The 17,407-nt window shown below is 40.0% G+C and overlaps 1 protein-coding gene across 15 annotated transcripts in view; it reads left to right on the top strand.

Annotated features, from left to right (window-relative positions):
* The window catches only part of mpp7a (MAGUK p55 scaffold protein 7a), a 400,728-nt gene that overhangs the window by 71,273 nt on the left and 312,048 nt on the right, over positions 1-17,407 (top strand). For 11 of the 15 annotated variants that reach the window (XM_059639095.1, XM_059639121.1, XM_059639052.1 and 8 more), the window contains one exon: positions 11,614-11,718. The exons of 3 other annotated variants lie outside the window; for them this stretch is intronic. In XM_059639095.1, coding sequence (XP_059495078.1) covers positions 11,709-11,718 — 10 coding nt within the window. In that variant the 5' untranslated portion in view covers positions 11,614-11,708. Of the gene's footprint in view, positions 1-6,595; positions 6,698-11,613; positions 11,719-17,407 lie in introns of those variants that run through there. One more of the 15 variants, XM_059639078.1, reaches the window with a different exon arrangement.

Here is a 17,407-nt window from a genome sequence, read left to right as displayed (position 1 = left end):
TTGGTGGAGACTCGATTTAAATGGTGAAGATTGGCAGAGGCAGCTGATGACTCAAGTCACTTCGTCACTGGAGGTTCCTGAGTGTAACAAACACTGAAGCTTCCATTAGTTTCTTCAGTTGTCAATGAAAGTTGAGATTGTTAGGGGAGAGAACATTGGAATTTTGCCTTTTTCGTAGTGATTGTTCTGGAGATAAAGTTCTTCAATGTCAAGCAGGTGTTTGAGAGAGCTACTGTGTAGTTAGTTCTTAAGTATTTATTTTTGGCTTCTTTTACAATGAATGAAAGCATGAGAACTGAGCATGCCTGAGGCCAGTTCCATCTGTTAAACTGTCAGTTTGCTGCTGATTTTCCATTGTGACATTTGTGTGCATGCACAAGGGCAGTGTGGGACATTCTGGTGCAAACTGAGGAGAGGAAACGGCAATGAAGGGTTTATATTATCATGAACACTCATAGGCTACCATCTGTAATGAGAGAAATAGCGTTGCTGGGCTTCATGGGGTATTGAGAAAATATTCCTACTGGAATGAAGTCCTTTTTGGTTGAGAAATACATTAATATGAGTATACAGCTCTGTAAGTGCTGTCTGTATGAAATGCTGATATGAACATGTGAAAAGATATATTAGACAAAATCTGGTCTGACTTGCTTGAAAATAGTGCTGTATTAAACTACCCACCCTAGTCACATTCTTCCACAAGGGGTGAAAAAGCTCAAGACAGATATAAGGAAAGCTTCCTAAATTAATTAGGCAGACGTGGCAGAGACTGCAGTAGCTCATCCTGCCACCCCTGTTGCTTCAAATGTCATATTATCAGGAACTTAATGCCCTTTTGAAGATGTGCATGAAGATGTGCATATAATTAATACTCACCACAGGGTTCAGCAATTTGCGCCAAAGAGAGGGATGCAGGAGGAAGGCTTATTGTGTATATTAAATATAGGACAACGATAAGTGTTGGGTTTTAATTTTGGGAAATTTGAGATGAAGTTAGTACAAAAGTACTATCAACGAATAAACATTTTGCCAAGTTGCTGGCATGTTGACAAAATTGAATAGTTTTTAAGTGAATTGATGACAGATTACAGGGATTATATATTTTACCTGGCGGCTGCAAGATGTCAAAACTTTCCTGGAAACATAAGATCCTATAGCTCGTAAAGCCAGCTCTGTCGATCAGTGTGATTATTGCTGATCTTAAACATTAACTTTATTTTCCACCCACTCCCCATGTACCCTGGTTCTCTGAGAGACCAAAAACCTGTCTATCTCAGTCTTAAATAAAGCAAATATATCCATGACCCCCATGGTAGAAAATTCCAAACATTCTCTTTGGCATCACCTCTCAAACTCATGATCTCCATGAACAGGAAGGAAAAGTGCTGCAGATGCGTAGTACGCAACATCACCATGTCACAAGACATCCTGACCTGAACATACATTCCTGTCCCTTCATTGTGATTGGGTCAGAATCATAGTAAAGGGTAGGAATATCTTCATCAGATTGACTGCAGCAGTTCAAGAAAATGGCCTGCCAAGTGCAAGAGGCATGGATAATAAATGATGGTGTTGCCAGCAAAGCTCATAGGACATGGACAGAACAAGGCAGATGGAACAATGTGATTTAAGTGAATTTATCAATTATTTTAGAGAAAAGGCTAAGTATTTCTGAACTGTTCAGAGGTTGGGAAGCAGGGTATCCAAAGGGACCTGGAAGTTCATGAGTCACCAAAAGCTAGTATGCAGGTTTCGCGAGAAATTCAGAAAGATTTTGGTTTGTTGGCCTTCATGAGAAGGGGATTTAAATACAGAATGAAGATGTTTCATTGCAGTCATATGAAGTCTTGGTGAGTCTTTGTTTGGAGAATTGTGTGCAATCTTGGCTTCCTTATTTAGTGAAGTAACAATTTTCATAGAGGAATACAACCGAGATTCACTTGACTAATCCTGGAGATGCTATATTTGTTTGACAAGGAGAGTTTGGGGAAACTAGATTTGTATTCTGGATCATTTAAAGGGTGACATGTAATGCAGTTGAAACATAGAAAATTCTTCGAGGGCATTATAGGGTGAATGTGGATTAGATGTTTCCCTGAACCAGGGGACATAATCTCAATCCAGGGATACGCTGTTTAAAACGGAGATGGGTCAAAATGTTTTCACGTGAAGAATGGTCAATCTTTGGAATTCTACACCCTGAGGGTTGTGAAACTTGAATAATTTTAAGCACGTTCAAGACAGAAACTGATAAAGTTATGGGGAATAATGACGCAAATGGATATGGAGACAGTGCCAGAAAGTGGCATTGAGGTAGATTGTCAACCATGATCGAATTAAATGGCAGAGCGGGCTTGACAGGTTGAATGGCATACTCCTTTTCCTATGTTTCCAATTTGAAGGAATATGGCAAACAACAGCATGAAATAGTGATTTTTTTTCATTCAGATGTGCATACTATTTCGTTTTCTCTCAAGAACTGTTGATATACTGACTAAACAAGCTATGTAAATTTCAGTCACTGCACAGTAACTCAGACCAATTGTGCAGAGGTCCCCCAAGCAGCTTGGAGAGTTGCCTTGGAATTTTTTTTCCCAGGGTGTCAAATAACAAAAACCGTTTGATTTGCTTCGCAGTAGCTGCACTTTGTTTTTGTAACTTCAGTTACTATGGTGCTGTTTAGCAACCGATATTTGTGCAAAATATTTTAACCTCTGAGAATACCTTATTGTAGTTTGAAGCACCCTTTTTATAAATTGGGTAGAATGTTTGCTATTTGCTTTACCATAAATTTCCTGCAATTACAGGCCTTCAGCTTTTCAAATGAAGCAAAATATAACACTAAAAGAATGAAATATTTAAATCAAACTCATTCTGGGAGTTGGCAACAAGAGATTTTGGATCACAGATTGATAAAATGGGTAGGCCCTTCTTGTCTGTACCTGTTTCCTGGAAGAAAGACTCAGCTCATTCAACTCTCCTGATTTCAGCTGATTTGCATTTAACCTCAATTACATGAACAGAATTGTTACAGGGTAACTTCTGGATGCCTTAAATGGTAAATTGAATGAATACCTATCAGAATTGGAAGCATCAACTTCCAAATGCAATGGCATTAACTTATACCCAACAGCAAATTGTGTTTATGAATATGCAGAACCTCCGAAGCAAATTAATAGGCATGATCGTACAGGAATAAATGCCAAGCCAAAGTTGGAGATGGCAGGATGTTTTCCAAAGCTTGGTCTAAGAGATGGCATTAAGAAGCAAATGGAGACACAGAGATAACTTTCGGCAAGGGCAAAGACTAGAATACAGTTTTTCGCTCATCTGAAAACAAATATAAACCAATCAACCTGACAGCATGAAAGTTGGATGACTGAAGCTAGCTGTTGGCAAATACAATTGGAAGCTGACACGACTCAAACCAGATTAAAACCTGGATCAGATTTGTAGAGCCAGTTCTTGAAAGGCATCTGTATTCTGTCTTTTATTTGCCCACTTTCACTTAATTTGCAATATAGTCAATCCTTGGTTTATAACCAGAGCAGAGTTTCTACTCCTGTAAAGGACGTCAAGAAGATAGTTTGATTCCTTTCCTTGTGAAGGCTGAATTTTTGCACATTCTTGCAATTTGTTAGAAGAAGAGACTTGTTTTTGCAAAACTGTGATCAGCAGGAAGATATCATGCTGTGTTTCCACTTGATCACGAAAGACTGAGTGCGTTTCGTCTGTAGGAGAACCTGGTTCCTATCTTTGCATATGTAGACTGACTTTGAAATATCTTCCTAAAATGAATGAAATAATTAGAAAAATGTGAACCCTAAATCAGTAGTGCGATTTTGTTTGGAATTTGTTGTTCTCTGTTACCCATTGGACTTGATACCCCTTAAATTTAGATTACAGATTGAATTGTTCATTTTGTCCAACATGGAACTTGATGTAAGCTTGACTGTTGTGAGTATTAGTTACTTGGTACCTACTGGATGATATTCAAGTTGCCACAGAATGTTTTTCTCTCTTGATGAACCTTGAGGAAATAATAATTACACAACTTAATGTGGTGAACTGAGCTGGTGTCATTCAAAACAAAAAGAGTCAGATTTGTGTAAACTAAGCCTCAGAAGAGAGAAGCCAATGCTTTCTTGAGGCGTTCTGAAGTGGATAATTGATTTATTAAAAAATTCATCATGGCAGCAGGTTACAAATTATGGTTGAGATATAAATTATAAAAATCATAATCAGAAGTTATTGACCATCATTAACATTAAAAAATCAGTTATAAAGTTGAGAAGATGGTGTATATTTGTAGATATGTGTATACAATGATACTAATGCAAAGATAATTTTGGAATTAGATGTAGATGTAGGTGATAAGAATGTGGACTGCAGTAATGGCACTTCAAAGGTGAAATACCTCGAAGTGCTGGCATTTTGATGCTGAGATTGACGTGCTATCCTTTCTGTGACATTGTCACCAGATGAAAGTCATGTCATGAAAATCACCTGTACGGGAAGTGTCTTCAAACAACCTTAAGCTTATTGAATCAGAGCTAATGGGAACTGCAGATGCTGGAGAATCCAAGATAACAAAGTGTGAAGCTGAATGAACACAGCAGGCCAAGCAGCATCTCAGGAGCACAAAAGCTGACGTTTCGGGCCTAGACCCTTCATCAGAGAGGGGGATATGGAGAGGGTTCTAGAATAAATAGGGAGAGAGGGGAAGGCAGACCGAAGATGGAGAGAAAAGAAGATAGGTGGAGAGGAGAGTATATAGGTGGGGAGGTAGGGAGGGGATAGGTCAGCCCAGGGAAGACTGACAGGTCAAGGAAGTGGGATGAGGTTAGTAGTTAGGAAATGGAGGTGCGGCTTGAGGTGGGAGGAAGGGATGGGTGAGGGGAAGAACGTGTTAGGGAGGCAGAGACAGGCTGGGCTGGTTTTGGGATGCAGTGGGGGGAGGGGACGAACTGGGCTGGTTTTGGGATGCAGTGGGGGAAGGGGAGATTTTGAAGCTGGTGAAGTCCACATTGATACCATTGGGCTGCAGGGTTCCCAAGTGGAATATGAGCTGCTGTTCCTGCAACCTTTGGGTCGCATCCTTGTGGCACTGCAGGAGGCCCATGATGGACATGTCGTCTGAAGGATGGGAGGGGGAGTTGAAATGGTGTGCGACTGGGAGGTGCAGTTGTTTATTGTGAACCGAGCGGAGGTGTTCTGCAAAGCGGTCTCCAAGCCTCCGCTTGGTTTCCCCAATGTAGAGGAAGCCACACTGGGTACAATGGATTTATTCCAGAACCCTCTCCCCATCCCCCTCTCTGATGAAGGGTCTAGGCCTGAAACATCAGCTTTTGTGCTCCTGGGATGCTGCTTGGCCTGCTGTGTTCATCCAGCTCCACACTTTGTTATCTTGAGCTTATTGAATTTCTTTTCCTAGGGAAGGCTTGCCTTTACAATCTGATCATCAAACAGATGCATGTTTGACATCTCTAATGCAGTGTTCACATCCAGAGGTGACGACCGGTTAAACCATCCTTGTTGGGCACAGCATGATGGATTTCCTATCAGGATTAGTCAGAACCCTTTCGATTTAATGCTGTGACAAGCAAATTAATTGTTGCTCGATTTTTCCAAAAACTGGAAGCAATTACTAAAGGAGACTTCTTGGCATTTTAAGTACCATTTGTCTCCTAGAATGACATAGAAATTAGTTATTGCACCTAATCAGTTATCATCCACATGATCAAATAACGCAAATGATCTGCCCTCTTGAATTCTTCATTCCATCATCCATCTTGCGGATCTTATCTTGAAAATGTGTTTAAGTTTCAGAGCAACCACTTGGAAGTTAATGAAGAAATTAGAAAAGACCACTGGATGTCTCAAAGCCCTTTGTAGCCAATGAATTATTTTTGAAGTGTAGTCGCTTATAATGTTGGAAATATGGCTCCCTATCTGTGGGCAACAAATTTCCAAAGACAGCAACAGGATAACGACCAGATCACAAAGTGTGGAGCTGGATGAACACAGCAGGTCCAAAGCATCTTAGGAGCACAAAAGCTGATGTTTCTGGCCTAGACTGTTCATCATGAAAGGTCCAGACCCGAAACATCAGCTTTTGTGCTCCTACGATGCTCCTTGGCCTGCTGTCTTCATCCAGCTCCACACTTTATCTCGGATTCTCCAGCATCTGCAGTTCCCATTATTTTTAATGACCAGATCATCTGTTTTCTTTTCTGAATTTGAAGAGTAATTCTTAAATTGGAGGGCTTGAGTAATTCCCCTGCACTTCAGATAACGTAATAGGATCTTTTATGTGCCTCAGAGGATAGGCTTCTCATTATCATAACTTCTAAATTGAAAAGTGTGTCCTCGATAGTTATTCAAGTATCGACTTGGATTTTTTTGTTGAAGTCTTGGAGTGGGACCTGAAGCCAGAGTCAAGTGATTCTAGGATAGCAATTGAATAGGACACGTATGGTTACTCTTGTTCTCTCATCTAAATATTATCCATAAATTTAGCATCTATAACCCATTGTTCTTAATGTTTTGGGCAAAATAGTGCAAAATACGCATTTTGGAAAAAATCTAATTTCAGGAGTTCAGCACATTCATCTGCAACTTCCCAGTACCATCTCTTTGCTAGTGCTTCAGAAATTCATTTGGGTTCGTGGAATCACTGCTGTCAGAGCTACTTCTGGTAAGCTACTTGTGGAAATGTTGTATTAATGATGAATGCCATTAAAAAATCATTGTAACTACTTCTGTTTCTGAGTAGACTCTTGAATTTGTTTACCCACACCCCGCAATCCCTTAGTTGGGAATTTTCTGGTATAGAAACAGTCTTTCGCGGATGGATGTTTGAATCGTTTTAACACTATAATACTTGAATTAGGAGCAGAATTAGACCATTCAGCCCATTGAACCTACTTTGCCATTCAATGAAGCCATGGCTGATGTGATCGTCTTGAATTCCACTTTCCTGCCTTTCCTGTCAATTTTGATTCTCTTAGTGATTGAAAATCTGCCTGTTTCAGCTCTCCGTCATAAAGAATTCCACAAAGTCAGTATAATCTGACAAAAGAAATTCCTTCTGATCTCTGTATTAAATGTTTGATCCCTAATTCTGAGATTTTGATCTGTGGTCCAAAATGATCCCGCAAAGGGAAACAACCTGTCTGTATTAATCCTGTCAAGTCCTATTAAGAACCTTGTATAATTCAATGAGGTTGTTTCTCATTCTTCGAATTCCAGTTAGTATTCACACAACTTGTCTTCAGCTCCAGCTGTGAAAAAATACATCAGTCTTTTTACTTGTTGCATCTCTTTCAAATGAGAAACAAGAAACAATTATTTTGTACTTTCATTCATGGATTGTGGGTGGTGCTGGTTGCTTGGTGTGCATTTCCCATTCCTAATTAACCTTGAACCGATTGGCTTACTGAGCCATTTCAGTGACAGTTATGTGCTGTGGTCTGGAGATGCATATCAACCATACTTGGTAAGGATAACAGATTTGCTTCCCTGAAGTACATTGGCGTATAATAAATTACTGTGTCAGCCTGTTGTGGCTGCTGCATAAATTAGGTAATTAATTGTAACTAAAAACATCGTCACAGCGTAAACAATAGTCCAGATTGTTGTATGTTCTCCAGCGAGAAGATGGAAGCCTGAATCAGAATCTGCACAGGATTTTCATCTTTTTCCACTTATTGTTAGCCAGTGAAATAAACAATAAACCCTTCAATTTCCATAGTCTCTCTGTTACCCAAAGGAAAATTCTAATTGTGAGGAAATACTATTTACTGCTTTGAAACGTTAGCTGACAGCATCGTTTGCTGGTACAGTAACATGGGACGCTGTTCATTGATAGTCAGAAATTGTTGACAATATGATTCCAGCCAAGGCAAATACTTGCTAGTGAGGACCAAATCAGCAGATTTGGCACAGCATGAATTGAAAATAATATAACTGGCAGAGAATTCAAAGCAGGCAACAGATGCAATGTCTCTCGGTGCTGCCAATGGAATCCATGAAATCAAGACCAGGTTGCTAAATGGAATCTTGTCTCTTGGGGAGATGATGGAATGCATGAGAAATGTCCATGGTAGTGCAAATGACATATGGTTTCCAAATTTGTACTGTAATGGAGAGATTATTTAGATAACAAAGTGTGGAGCTAGATGAACACAGCAGCATCTTAGGAGCACATAAGATGCTGCTTGGCCTGCTGTGTTCAACCAGCTCCACACTTTGTTATCTCGGATTCTCCAGCATCTGCAGTTCCCATTATCTCTGATACAAGGTTATTAGCTAATGTTGTGATGCATGGCAAATGGAGTTAAATTAGTTCAAGTGCTAATGAATCGATTAGCAGCTCAAAAGATATGACAAAGGATATTGTTTTGCAATTGCTGTTTCCAAATTGAGCCATAACTTTTTTACCCCTCAGTATTCTGCATTTTCCACAATACATCACTTCACATTCATCTGTACTAAGTTATATCTTCCATGTGTCTTCCCATTTCACCTGCTTCCTCCTGAGTTTCTGATTTTGCCAAGTTCGATATCATGTTCAAACTTGAGAAGAGTTGTAACAGCAATTTCAGGGACCTCCAGTAAAGAAAACCCATTCATAATTATTTTCATCCTCCTATTCCTTTCTCCTTAATTGCGTATTCAACTTGGCCCTTGAACATTTTTGTGCTTTTACTTTGTGAATTATTGTGTAATGTCCTACTTTATTCGTTGCCATAGACACATGTTCTGCAGTTACTTTCAGCTTTCTCCATTACCTCCTTCAGGTTAGTCTTGTTTTTGTTTTTTTTAACAAAACGATGCTGGCTTTCACTTAGAAACCCATGCTTCTCCAATTCAAAATTAATTTAATGTAGAACTGGTCAAAACGTTTAAAGAAGACTGCAATTCCTGCAGATCAGAAAGGTGAAGTGAAAAGTCTGTTTGGAAGCAAAGTAGATATTTCAGGTTAAGATCTTTGTATTATAACTGGAATTTATTTAGCGAAAAAAAAATTGGTTGATGTTTCATTGTGCCAATCTGTTGTGGGCAAATCACCAGAAGTTACTTTTATTTTGGCTACTTATTAAGAAATCTCACGAAATAATCAATACTGAAACGGTAATTTAAACTTAATTATGTGAAGCAACTACGTTAAGACCCCTCAAGTAAGGAGGTTATGCCTCACAACCAAACCTGGCTGTTACCTGATAGCTGGAATCTGGGCAAGATTCACCGCTCGTGTCTGTTTCCGGAAGTACCCAGGATTCAATACATGTGCAGTGTCGTTCTTTGAAGTTCTGCTTTCACTAATTCTGGTCTTGAATTTTTATACAAATATCTCTTTCAAGTTTTTCAGTTTTTCAAGTACTGTGATATTAATGATTCAATAGATTCTTTCATCCCCAACATGGATTACATTTCTGGAGACCTCAAGTCTTGGGCTTGCCTTCTTATTGAAAGTAGCTCCCCTGTTCCTTGTTAGATTTGCTTTTAGCTCTCTATTCGAGGTCACGGCTTTTCCTCCTTATTCTTCTGCAGGGCAATTCTTGATCTTTTGTGACAATAAAACATCCAGTTTATAGAGGGGGAATAATTTTAACGTGTTTGGAGGAAGGTGTAGGGGAGATGTCGGAGGTAGGTTCTTTACACAGAGAGCGGTGGGTGCGTGGAATGTGCTGCCAGCAGTTGTTAGTGGGGTCAGATACATTAGGGACATTTAAGCGACTCTTGGTTAGGCACATGGATGATAGTGAAATGCAGGGTAGTTTGATCTTGGAATAGGATAGTAGGTCGGCACAATGTGGGCTGAAGAGCCTGTACTGTGCTGTACTATTCTATGTTCTGTATTCTTTTTCATTTATCAAGCAGGTGTCAGAGCAGCTTCAGAAATAGAGATAGTAGGAACTGCAGATGCTGGAGAATCTGAGATAACAAGGTGTAGAGCTGGATGAACACAGCACAGCAGGCCAAGCAGCATCAGAGGAGCAGGAGAGCTAACCTTTTGTTGTCTCACCAAGACATTGGCTAATTGCTTTCAGTATTGGCCTAACAGCTTGTCTTTGTTCCTTTCATCCCTTGAAACAGTTTATTGCTGAAAGAATTATCTCTGATTCTTTCAATCCATAAAATGATCAAAGTTGTGAAGTTTACAATGCCACTGTCTCATTACAGCTTGGCTGCTTTTTGAGTTTGAATGCATATTTTATTTTTATCCACTTAACAGTCCTATGTTTGATCAAATGTTGGAAATTGACTGTTAATTTTAGAAAGCATAGGATTATCATTGTTATATAGCCTTTGTATAGAGTGACTGTTTTGCATATATGTAAATTATTTCTAATAAGGAATATAATATAAACCTAGTAGTGTAATTAGTAGCAAACAAAAATGTCATAATTGACGTATAAATGTGATACTGTTTTGTGATAGAATGGCAACTAAAATCTAAGTCGACCTGCTTAGTATTAAATGTTCTGAGAACTGTAACTGCTCAGGAATCAAAATTCCAGGAGGTCACATCGTAGAATCAAATGCATTCTAATTCAGTAAGGCAAGAATATCCTGCTGATTTCAGAACAATATTGATCTCCAACCATGGACCCCAGCTAGCAAGACAATGTGTATTGTTCAAATTGTTTGCTTTGGAAATGTGTTTTATCAAAATAAGAATTTTAGTTGTCACGTGGTTAAATGTGTTTTTGAGGTGATGAGAAGGATTCATGTTGTAATTGTAAGCAGTTTACTGTTTGTATTCCTTGCCTTTAAGACTGTTTAGCTTTAAGAACTGCATGTACAGTGTGTAAATAATGTTTAACACTGCCTGTCGATGATTCTGTTTTTTGTCTGCAGGTTGTGTAGTTGCGAATGAGTTGGTTTATTGTGATGTCTGCTTCATAACTGCTATTTTTACGAACAAAATCAATCATTGATAAATGATAGGTCATTGGATCATTATCATGAAAAAGCCATTTTCATTGTATCTCAGTGAGGAATGTGGACATATGTGATGACTAATTAACTATGAAAGTGTCCTCTTGGTATGCAGATAGCACGAAGATTGGAGGCTTTGAGGTTGAATACTTTGGTTGTTCCTTTTTCAGTTTTAGTGTGATGTGATACTCTGCTGATATAAATTTAGTTGAATAAGATTATTAATTATATTTTTCTCTTGACTTTTGTTTTAGAACTTTATTGCTCACCTTCCTCTACCCCATAGAATTACATTGGATTGTTCTGAACTGCAACATGAATCAAGCATTAACTCCATGTGATTTTCTGTTTAATACTTGATCATCGGTTTAGAGTTAACTTTCGCAGATTTTTAAATATTAATGAAACATTGGGAAGATTATTGTATTGACAGAGACACTGTTTAGATTTCTTCTTTCATTAAATGAATTGATGATGTTCATTCTAAACATTGTTAACTGTTAATTCAAATTGATTGCAGAAATGCCTCATGATCTTTTTAATTAGAACATCATTTTTTTTACTGGATGGGCAAAATAATCATTGAGCAAAAGGAGCTTTTGTTGGTTTTATGGTTAAGTACATTCACAAAATTTGATGTATCTTTTCTCATTCTCTTCAAAACAGTATATCAGAAGTTGAAATTCCAGAAGCTCAGTTTCCAAGAGAAACCTATTTGCTCTTCACCTCACCAATCACATTTTCCGTGAATCTTTGCATCCATGTTTTCAGGTACAGTTACCTTTTTTATAATTTATACTGGGTAGCAACAGACTTTTCGGTGAGACAGTAGGACAGACTTTTGGGTGAAGTTGTAACTACTTGTACTTCTGTTGGAGTAGAACAACGTATACCACTGAGATGCACTGAAACTAGATTTAAAATCAATTAATTCTGAGTCAGTTTCAAATGATTTCTTGTTTTCTCAATCTAAAAGAAAGTGTCTCCTGAAAGCACCATGATGTTTACCATCTCAATAAATGAAATTTTTATCCATCAGTAATTCAGTGTTGCAACTGTAGTGTCAAGATACTATTCCTATTATTCCTAAAGATTCTGAGGTTTTGAGTTGAATTATTAAGAGTGTGCATTTAACGGAATTTGAACTTGGATAGTTTTGAGGGATTGGGGGTTCCCTCATTAACAATTGCTGTTTACCAGAAACTAAACTCCACTAGCTATATCAACACTGTGGGTATGAGAGCAGGTCAGAGGTTGGGAGTTTTGTCGCATTTAGCTGTCATCCTAGATTTCTCAAAGGTTGTCCACTATCAATAAGTCCTCAGTCAGGTATGTGTTGGAAATACTTTCCTTTATGTCTGGATGGAAGAAGTTCCAGCAATACTTAAGAAACCTGACATCATCCAGGACAATACTGCTCACTGATCGCACCATCCCCTTAGAATTTACTTGACATTCTAAGTCTATCGCGAAACAGTTTCACATTTATAGGCCCATTAGGGCATACTTGTTTGCCTTTAAGAGGGTCTGCATTGCCTTTGTGTCAAAGACCTTCAGGTCAGCAAAGAAACATTAGAGTCCCATCTGTTGCTTGCAGCACTTTTCATAGATATACTGGAGGATCTAGACCATGTCACAAATATCTCTGCTTCACCTGAACTCCTTTTCACTTTGTGGTGGCGTGGAATATAAATGTTATTTTGTGCATGAGGAGCTGCAGAAAATGACTAATCGTCTTGTTGAACACAGAACACAGAACAGTACAGCACAGAACAGGCCCTTCAGCCCACAATGTTGTGCCGACCATTGATCCTCATGTATGCACCCTCAAATTTCTGTGACCATATGCATGTCCAGCAGTCTCTTAAATGACCCCAATGACCTTGCTTCCGCAACTGCTGCTGGCAACGCATTCCATGCTCTCACAACTCTCTGCGTAAAGAACCTGCCTCTGACATCCCCTCTATACTTTCCACCAACCAGCTTAAAACTATGACCCCTCGTGCTAGCCATTTCTGCCCTGGGAAATAGTCTCTGGCTATCAACTCTATCTATGCCTCTCATTATCTTGTATACCTCAATTAGGTCCCCTCTCCTCCTCCTTTTCTCCAATGAAAAGAGACCGAGCTCAGCCGACCTCTCTTCATAAGATAAGCCCTCCAGTCCAGGCAGCATCCTGGTAAACCTCCTCTGAACCCTCTCCAAAGCATCCACATCTTTCCTATAATAGGGCGCCCAGAACTGGACGCAGTATTCCAAGTGCGGTCTAACCAAAGTTTTATAGAGCTGCAACAAGATCTCACGACTCTTAAACTCAATCCCCCTGTTAATGAAAGCCAAAACACCATATGCTTTCTTAACAACCCTGTCCACTTGGGTGGCCATTTTAAGGGATCTATGTTTCTGCACACCAAGATCCCTCTGTTCCTCCATGCTGCCAAGAATCCTATCCTTAATCCTGTACTCAGCTTTCAAATTCGACCTTCCAAAATGCATCACCTCGCATTTATCCAGGTTGAACTCCATCTGCCACCTCTCAGCCCATCTCTGCATCCTGTCAATGTCCCGCTGCAGCCTACAACAGCCCTCTACACTGTCAACGACACCTCCGACCTTTGTGTCGTCTGCAAACTTGCTGACCCATCCTTCAATTCCCTCGTCCAAGTCATTAATAAAAATTACAAACAGTAGAGGCCCAAGGACAGAGCCCTGTGGAACTCCACTCACCACTGACTTCCAGGCAGAATATTTTCCTTCTACTACCACTCGCTGTCTTCTGTTGGCCAGCCAATTCTGTATCCAAGCAGCTAAGTTCCCCTGTATCCCATTCCTCCTGACCTTCTGAATGAGCCTACCATGGGGAACCTTATCAAATGCCTTACTGAAGTCCATATACACCACATCCACAGCTCGACCCTCATCAACCTTTCTAGTCACATCCTCAAAAAACTCGATAAGGTTTGTAAGGCATGACCTACCCCTCACAAAGCCGTGTTGACTGTATTTGATCAAGCCATGCTCTTCCAGATGGTCATAAATCTTATCCCTCAGAATCGTTTCTAACACCTTGCAGACGACAGACGTGAGACTTACCGGTCTATAATTGCCGGGGATTTCCCTATTTCCTTTCTTGAAGAGAGGAATTACATTTGCCTCTCTCCAGTCCTCAGGTACGACTCCAGTGGAGAGCGAGGATGCAAAGATCTTCGCAAGTGGCGAAGCAATTGCATTTCTCGCTTCCCAAAGCAGCCGAGGACAAATCTGATCCGGGCCTGGCGACTTGTCAATCTTAATGTTTGACAAAATTTTCAGCACATCAGCTTCGTCTATCTCTATCCATTCCAGCATGCACACCTGCTCTTCAAAGGTTTCATTCACTACAAAGTTGGTTTCTTTCGTAAAGACAGAAGCAAAAAACTCATTTAGGGCTTCCCCTACCTCCTCAGGCTCCACACACAAGTTCCCTATGCTATCCCTGATCGGCCCTACTCTTTCTTTGACCATTCTCTTATTCCTCACGTAAGTGTAAAATGCCTTTGTGTTTTCCCGGATTCCTTCTGCCAAGCCTTTCTCGTGCCCCCTCCTGGCTCTCCTCAGACCATTTTTGAGCTCCTTCCTTGCCTGCATATAATCCTCTCTAGCTGAACTTGACCCTAGCTTCCTCCACCTTATGTAAGCTACCTTCTTCCTTTTCACTAGAAGCTCCACCGCTCTCGTCATCCAAGGTTCCTTAATCTTACCCCTTCTTGCCTGTCTCAGAGGGACATATTTACTCATCACTCCCAACAACTGTTCCTTAAACCATCTCCACATGTCTATAGTTCCCTTACCATGGAACAACTGCTCCCAGTCCATGCTTCCTAACTCATGTCTAATCGCATCATAGTTTCCTCTTCCCCAATTAAATATCCTCCCATTCTGCCTAATCCTCTCCTTCTCCATAGCTATGTAGAATGTGAGGCAGTTATGGTCACTATCACCAAAATGCTCTCCCACCACAAGATCTGATACCTGCCCCGGCTCGTTTCCGAGCACCAAGTCTAGAATGGCCTCTCCCCTCGTCGGCCTGTCAACGTTAGGAAACCCTCCTGAACACACCTTACAAAAACAAGGCATATAGCGCCCTCTGCTGTCCTTTAGACTTGGAGTTAGATGAGTAGTTTAAGGTTTTTACCATACTGATAACAGCACAGAAACAGGATGTTCAGCTCACCGTGTCTGCGCTGACCAACAAACGCCAAACCACACGGAATCCATTTCGTGGTACTTGGTCCGTAGTCAACTATGTCCTGGCATTTTAAATACTCTCTCAGATGCTTCTTAGTGCTGTGTTAGAGGAGGAGTGGAGCAGAAATACCTGAAGCCTCCAACTGTGCATGATGTTGTAGATGTAGGCTTGCATTTTAAGTTTTGCTCTTTTTTCCCTTTTCCTCTCTGGATTGTTCCTGTTTATTTCTCTCTCTTGCCTCACGCCTCACGCCTCACCCGCATTCTCTTAGTCATGCTGGATAGTCTTTAGCTTGCTTCTCACCGGTCTTTGACCCATTCCTGATGGTCATATGAATTAGGTGTGAGAGTAGGCCGTTTGTCTTCTCAAACCTGGTCTGCCATTGAATAAAATCATTTTTATTAAAATAAAATAATTAAAATCAATTATTCTTTATTTTATTCCCCAATTTCAATATTGCTGTTGCTCCACTAGGTGGTGCAATGATTGACACTTCGAACGTTGAAGAGTTTTTTTGGGTGAGAATATGTCAACCTGCGGTTAGAAGATCTGGTCCTGAGTTGTAATAAACCGCCCAAAATGCTTTTGCAAAATTTCGCTGCCAGTTTTTTTCTTTGTAGCAAGAATAAAAGTTAAAGTAAAAGATTTTGCATAATAGTTTGATTAAAATATCTTAATTAAATTATTTGTTAAAAGCCCCAATCTCATTAAACCCTGTTCTTGGACAAAATAAAAACCGAAAGCACTACGGATGCTGTAAATCAGGAACAAAAACAGAAGTTGCTGGAAAAGCTCAGCAGGTCTGCCAGCATCTGTGGAAGAAAAAAAATCAGAGTTAACGTTTCGGGTCCGGTGACCCTTCCTCAGAACCGATTCTTGGACAGTTACTTTTACTTTTGACCAGTGTTCACTGAATCACAGAAACCCTACAGTGTGGAAACAGGCTATTAGGCCCAATAAGTCCACACCACCCTACCGAAGGGCGTCCCAAACAGACCCATTTCCCTATCCCTGAACGTGCAATGTCTAACCCACCTAACATAAACATCCCTGGACACTGGACAATTCAGCATGGCCTGTGTTATGAGTATTGCAGTGTGTCTAATTGCCTTCAAACAGTTAGTACAGTTCATTTAGTGGAGATATCGTTGTTTATGTTCCCATGAACCTTGTCCCCACTCTGTGTGTGTGTGTGTGTGTGTGTGTGTGTGTGTGTGTGTGTGTGTGAGCGATTTAGGGCGGGGAGGTGGTTTTGATATTGTGGTTGACACAGGACAGTGTGGTGGTATAGGGTTTTGGCTTTCAGCTAGGAACTTCCCTCGACCCAGGTAGAGCATAATTTGGGTTGCAGGTACATTAGCAAACCTTACACTTTTTAAAATTATGAGCCTGTTGATGTACTCTGTGTAGTTTGAGTCCTGTATCTTTAAAATTGGTTTGCAGTATTGTGACATTCAAATGCGCTGGGAATATTGGAAACCTTAATGCAGCCTGCTGCCTGCCATTCTATTTTTTTTGGCCCAACAATGTATAACATTGAGTTTTCTGGAAAATCATGACAATTCTTCTGTATAAGAGGATGATCAAAAAGTTAATCTGAGCTATCAACATCTTTTCCCCACCAAGCTATGGCATAAATGTTGCAGCATCAAACTTCAATTCAACTCTGATGAAGAATCATTTTAGACTCAAAACGTTAGCTGGCTCTCTTTCCATGGCTGCTATCTGACCTGCTATGATCTCTTGCATTTGTTGTTTTCAGTACAGATTCGGGCACTTGTAGTAATTTGCTCCTTTATGATCAAAAACCATTTTGCTGCACCGTTATTTACATGCTTTAAGGCAGGTATGCTTTTCAGAAGTCATTCTGTTTCCTTCCCATGAGTTAATTTAGTGGATCATTATCAGAACAGTTTTAATATAGTTATAGCTGTTAATGTAATTGGTCCTTCCCCATAGTTGGTTATGACCTTACATTTCTTCGTGTAGGATATAACTTTCAAAATGCGTGCAATTTGTTTTTGAGCCATAGAGTCATACAGCATGGAAATAGGACCATTCTGTCCAACTAGTCCATGCCAGCCATGTTCCCAAACTAAACCAGCTCCTCTTGCCTGCCTTTGGCCCATATCCCTCCAAACCTTTCCCGTTTGTGAATTTATCCAAATGTCTTTTAAATGTTGTAATTGTACCTGCATCCACCACTTCTTCTGACATTCATCCCACACAGAA

Source organism: Stegostoma tigrinum, chromosome 2, assembly GCF_030684315.1.
Source record: "Stegostoma tigrinum isolate sSteTig4 chromosome 2, sSteTig4.hap1, whole genome shotgun sequence".
NCBI lineage: Eukaryota > Metazoa > Chordata > Chondrichthyes > Orectolobiformes > Stegostomatidae > Stegostoma > Stegostoma tigrinum.
This window is presented reverse-complemented; position numbering and strand designations above follow the sequence as displayed.